Source organism: Arvicola amphibius, chromosome 13, assembly GCF_903992535.2.
Source record: "Arvicola amphibius chromosome 13, mArvAmp1.2, whole genome shotgun sequence".
NCBI lineage: Eukaryota > Metazoa > Chordata > Mammalia > Rodentia > Cricetidae > Arvicola > Arvicola amphibius.
The window spans coordinates 44,045,622-44,051,467 of record NC_052059.1 but is presented as its reverse complement, the minus strand read 5'-3'; the positions used below and the strand labels follow the sequence as shown (position 1 = coordinate 44,051,467).

The 5,846-nt window shown below is 50.7% G+C and overlaps 1 protein-coding gene across 1 annotated transcript in view; it reads left to right on the top strand.

The window, feature by feature from the left end:
* The window catches only part of Nudt18 (nudix hydrolase 18), a 2,810-nt gene extending 197 nt beyond the window's left edge, over positions 1-2,613 (top strand). Inside the window, exons 1-3 of the mRNA XM_038310389.1 lie at positions 1-129; positions 997-1,210; positions 1,420-2,613. The exon at positions 1-129 is cut by the window's left edge and continues 197 nt beyond it. Of these exons, the coding sequence (XP_038166317.1) occupies positions 1-129; positions 997-1,210; positions 1,420-2,015 (939 nt within the window). The 3' untranslated portion in view covers positions 2,016-2,613. The remainder of the gene's footprint in view (positions 130-996; positions 1,211-1,419) is intronic.
* Positions 2,614-5,846: the final 3,233 nt, after the last annotated feature.

Sequence of the window (5,846 nt, the reverse complement as noted above, 5' to 3'; positions counted from 1 at the left end):
ACCGTGCTGGGGGGTAAGGGGTTGCTGGTGCAGAGCTGTGACTCGGAGCCGGCTGGCAAGCCGCTGTCGCCCGTGCGGCTGCGGAAGAATGTCTGCTACGTGGTGCTGGCCGTGTTTCTCAACGAGCAGGTGAGCGTCCGGCCGCCGGCCTTCAGCTGGTCTCGGGAGCGCGCCGCCAGCCCCGGTGGGAACAGGCGAGCCAACGGCCGCTGCCTGTGCGTGGCGCTTCCCAGTGTTGCAAAGCACTCTCACACTAGCGGCTAAGCGAGTTCGTCCTTAAAGACTATAATACAGAGGAAGAAGCCGAGGCCCCGGGGCGGTTTGTCTCATCCTCCCTCCTGCTCGCCTCCTCTAGGAGAGGCCTACAGTATACCTCCTTCCTTACCAGGAATCTAGCACCATGTCTGGCTTACTGAAGGGGTTTCCTAGACCCTTCTGGCCCCACCGTTAGTAATGGGGAGCTTACACGTAGGTCTCTGACCCTCTGGGAGCATCTGTCTGTCTGTCTGTCTGTCTGTCTGTCTGTCTGTCTGTGAACCCCTCTGTACAAGTCGATGTGAAAACATCTGGCCAAGTAGGGGTAGGTAGTGTGGGGGCGGAGCTGAGTTTCAAAGCTCAGACCCTAAAATGGAGACCACCGGACACAAGCTGATTTTAAGTCCTATGGGGAACAAGAGTGCAACACAGGGGCGTAGATATGAGTCAGTATTGGAGTGGTGGCAACCTTCAGCATAGGGCCTCCTTGAAGCAACCCCCAGGGACCTCAGCCCTTTCCTACAAACAGAAATCCTTCTGAATCCAAAGTTGTGTTACAGCATAGAGAAGGCCGCCACAGCACTGAACTACAGTGGACTCTTGAGTCCCGAGGACCCTGAAACCCTGAAGGTGTCTACCAAGAAGGAAGCTTTGGGCCACCATTCATCCAGATAGGGGCTGCTCTTTCTAAAGCCCCCAGACTGGCTGGGTAGGAGTGAAGATGTCTCGCTTTTCTCTCAGGATGAGGTGTTGATGATCCAGGAGGCCAAAAGAGAGTGCCGGGGAGCATGGTACCTCCCTGCGGGGAGAATGGAAGCCGGGGAGACCATCGTGGAGGCCATGCAGCGGGAGGTGAAGGAGGAGGCTGGGCTGCTCTGTGAGCCGGTGACACTGTTGTCTGTGGAGGAGCGGGGTGCCTCCTGGATCCGTTTTGTGTTCCTTGCTCGACCCACAGGTACAACCCACCTGGTGGCACTCGGGCGGGCACTTCCTCCATTGTTCTCCTAAGCCAGCCATACTGTGGCCTCTGTAAATTGCCTATTGCAGGCTGAGAGCTTGGGGGGAAGGGGGTCCTCCACCTGGAAAGCTTGGGTGGCCCCTTTTCTCTCTCAGACTAAACACTTCTCATGCTGGCTCTGTCCTCATCCCCCAAATCTCCCCTAGGTGGAGTTCTCAAGACTTCCAAGGATGCAGATGCTGAGTCCTTACAGGCTGGCTGGTACCCACGGGTCTCCCTGCCCACTCCACTTAGAGCCCATGATGTTCTTCATCTGGTAGAGCTGGGTGCCAAATTCTGCCAACAAGCCATGCACCCTCACATTCTGCCTCAAGAGCTTCCCTGCAGTGTGGTCTGCCAGCGGCTGGTGGCCACCTATACCACAGTCCAGTCAGTGTGGGTGTTGGTGGGCTCAGTGGGGACACCTCACTTGCCCATCACTGCCTGTGGCTTCACCCCTATGGAGCAAAGGGGTGGCGTCAAGGTGGCCATCCTGCGGCTGCTACAGGAGTGTCTGACTCTCCACAATCTGGCCGTGGAGACCAAGGGGTTGCTTGGACTGCAGCACCTGGGCAGAGACCATGCGGATGGTATCTGCCTGAATGTGCTAGTGGCAGTGGCTTTTCGGAACCCAGGAATCCAAGATGAGCCCCCAAAGATTCGGGGTGAGAACTACTTTTGGTGGAAGGTTTTAGAGGAAGACTTACAAAAACAGCTTCTACACAGACTCCAGGAATCTTCCGTCATCCCCCTGAACAGATAGAGAGGCACCTGCCCTGACAGCTGAGCTACCACCCTCCTCTGTGGGCTGGAAAGAGGCTGGCCAGCAGAGATCTCATTGCACTGTGTGCAGGGACCCCACGTGGAGCCCAAGGGGAGAGTGCCTTGAATCCAGTGCTCAAGGGTTTCTGTTGTTCTCAGGGTATACAATGCTTCTCTCGCAATGGTGAGGAGCTTTTTGAACCCCAAATGGCATCATCTTATTTCTTTGTCCACTTTGGTAAAAGTCGCATGTTGATCCATCCAAGCCGTTAGGAATGTAGAAGGGGCTGGGACATGGCAGACTCGTCCTTCAGGGCAGAGCCCTCACTGCTGAGTAAAAAAGGTGTTGTTTAACTTGCCTTTTTGCCTAAATGTGTGTGGGGGGAAGATGTGGGGCCACTGTCCCACCCCCAGTCATCCGGGTCTTTCCTCCTGAAATACGCACTGATGTTATGCAGGGGTGTAGGACTCCTAGGTTAGGCAGGGCTGTTGACTGAAGCCTCAACCCACCCTGGCTCTCTTTAGCCCTTCTGTCCTGCTGGGATAGGTGTGGGACTTTGAAGTGACCACACCCCTAATAAAAACACAGCTCAGACCTGTCCAGGTGTTGGAACAGTTTGGTCTGGTGAAATTGCGTGTGGGGACAAGAAAGAACTGAGAACGACACCTTGGCCTCTCAGCCCAAGCTTCCTTCTCTTTGAGCTTCAGGACTGTTTTGGTTTGGCTTTGGTTTTTTGAGACAGGGTTTCTCTGTGTCTCTTTGACTGTCCTGGAACTCAATCTGTAGACCTTGAACTCAGAGAGATCTTCCTGCCTCTGCCTCTTGAATACTGGGATTAAAGGCGTGCACTGCCGCTGCCACCACTACCGCCCGGCGAGTTTTGTTCAAGCCCTTTCCTCAGTTCAGGTAGCCCAGACTGACCGTGAACTCTTATAATGTAGCTGGGGATGCCACTGAATTTCTGATCATCCTGTGTCTGCAGAGCTCCAGCACTTTACCAACTGGCTTGCATTCCTAGGCCATAACAGGATTCTGTTTTCTTGAGATAGAATCCACTCACATAGACCAGGCTAGCCTCAAGTTTGTTGTGATCTTCCCACCTCTGCTTCTTGAGTCCTAGGAATATGGATGTGCTTCAGCATGCCAAGTGTCATAATATATTATTATTTTATTATATTTGATGAAAACTTAGAGGCTGGAGAGATGGCTCAGCAGTTCAGAGCTTGTACTGTTCTTGCGGAGGACCTGAGTTCAGTTCCCAGCTTTCACACTAAGTGGCTCATAACCACCTATAACTCCAGCTCCAGGCAATCCAACCCTCTCTCTGGCCTTTGTGGACACTGCAACTCAGTGTGCACATACCCCTCTATAGACACACACAATTAAAAATGTTAAATAAAAACCAAAAGCAGTGGGGCAAAGGAAATGCATCATGTGTTGCTAATCATTGGAGATGCACTTGCCTCTGCATCTGCTGGGTGCACCACCACCGCCCTGCTGGTAGGGCATGCCTTTAATCCTAATGTTCAGGAGGCAGAGGCAAGAGGATTTCTATGAGTTCGAGGCCAGCCTGGTATGTATGTGTGTTTGTGTGTGTGTGTATATATATACATATACATATATATATATACATATATATATGTATATATATATATTTTTTGCCAGGACTACAAAGAAAGACCCTGTTTCAAAAAAGTAGAACAAGAAAAATGATAAAGTTGTTTCTTTTTTTTTTTTCATTTTTGTGGTGCTGCGAGTTGAGCCCAGGGTCTCACACATGCTAGGTAAGCAGGCTACCTCATGGTCCCAACTAGCACCAAAATCCTTTTATTCAGCTCAGGGCCCCTCCTCCAGTTCCTACACAGAGAAGGGCTATTTAGCCTGGTAATTTTCAATCCTGGGTACACATCACCATCACCCGGAGAGTTCTCAGACAATGCTGTCCACCCACTATACCGACTAAGCTGCTGAAGGCAGCTGGGCGCTGGCATTTTTATTTGTGTGTGTGCACACATGCGTACTCGTGCAGAAGCCAGAGGAGGATGCTGGGAGTCCTACTCTTGTCGATTTCCACTTTATTCCCTTGAGACAGGTCTCTCATTGAAACTGGAGCTAGGCTGGCACCCAGCAAGCCCCAGTGATCCTCCTGTCTTCTTTACCCATAGTGCTAGGGCTCCAATGTGTGTGTAGCCAGACCTCACTTTTTTTTACCGGAGTGCTGGGAACTCAAACTCATGTCTTTGTGAACGGTTTCTCTCACCCACTGAACCATCTCCCCAGCCTGGCACCGATATCGCAAAAAGAAACCTAGGACTGGTTCCCAACCTTCCTAATGCTGCAATCCTTTAGTACAGTTCTTCATGTTGTACTGACCCCAACCATAAAATTACTTCATTGCTACTCCGTAACTGTAATTTCACTACTGTTAGGAATTATAAGGTAAATACCTGCTTTCCAATGGTCTTAGGTGACACCTGTGGAAGGGTTGCTGGACAGCCAAAAGGATCTTGACCCACCAGTTGAAAACTGCTAGCCTAGATTTCTTCTTCTTCTTCTTCTTCTTCTTCTTCTTCTTCTTCTTCTTCTTCTTCTTCTTCTTCTTCTTCTTCTTCTTCTTCTCTTCTTTCTTCTTCTTCTCCTCCTCCTCCTTTTTTTTTTTGGATTTATGTATTATGTATACAGGGTTCTGCCTGCATGTGTGTGCCTGCAGGCCCGAAGAGGACACCAGATCCCATTACAGATGGTAGAGAGCCACCGTGTGGTTGCTGGGAATTGAACTCAGGACTGGAATGCTCTTAACCACTGAGCCATCCCTCCAGCCCTTTTAAGGAATATTTTAAGATTTTGTTTTAATTCTGTGTGTATGTCTCTATGTGTGAGTATGTGCATGTCAGTGCAGTGCCCTCTGAGGCCTGAGACATCAGATTCCCTGGAGCTGGAGTCAAAGGCAGCTAAAGCTGCCTAACGTCGGTGCTAGGAACCAAACCCAGGTCCTCTGCAAGAGCAGTGTGTGTTCTTAGCTAGGTCCCATCTCTCCCTCTCCAGGTGATTCTCCCATGAACCATGAGCCCTGCTGAAGCCTGCTTCTCTAGTCTGACTGCTGACCTCTAGTACTCCTGATGACTCAGAGTACCCATTTCCATACCACTTTTTCCCTTAAGAAACTGGGAGTTGGACATCATGGTACACACTTATAACTCCAGCACTCAGGAGTATGAGACAGAGAATTACCATCCAGTTTAAAGCCTGCCTGGGAGCATGGCTCTTTCTCAAAAACTCCAACCCACCAAACGAACATAAAAAACAGTGTTAAGGATTGGACCACGGGTTTTAGGCATGCTAAATAAGCACTTTGTGTTGCTGAGACAGAGTTTCTCTGTGGAGCCCTGGCTGTCCTGGAACTCGCTCTGCAGAGATCCGCCTGCCTCTGTCTCCTGAATGATGGGATTAAAGGCGTCCCACACTACTTCCCAGCTAATTAAGCACCCTTATCTCTGACCTATACCTTTAAATCCCCTCTCCAAACCAAGTTTTCATCGGTCCCAATCATGACCCACGTGGTCAAACAGCACACAACAACACACACAAGATGAGACTTGCGTCCACGCCCTCCCACCGCCTGACGACTCTTGCTGGAAGGCTCAGTTGGAGGTGAGGCGAATTGAAACGTTGCTCAGCCAAGAGTCAGTTCCGGCCTGGTGCTGAGGAGTATCAAATTTGCAATGTCAAAACTCACTACCTCCCACCTCCAGGGCTGGATTGGGGTGAAAAGGCGGGCTGAAAGGGTCAGAAAAACTCTGGGAAGAAGACAAGCAGACTGAGGAACCGTCA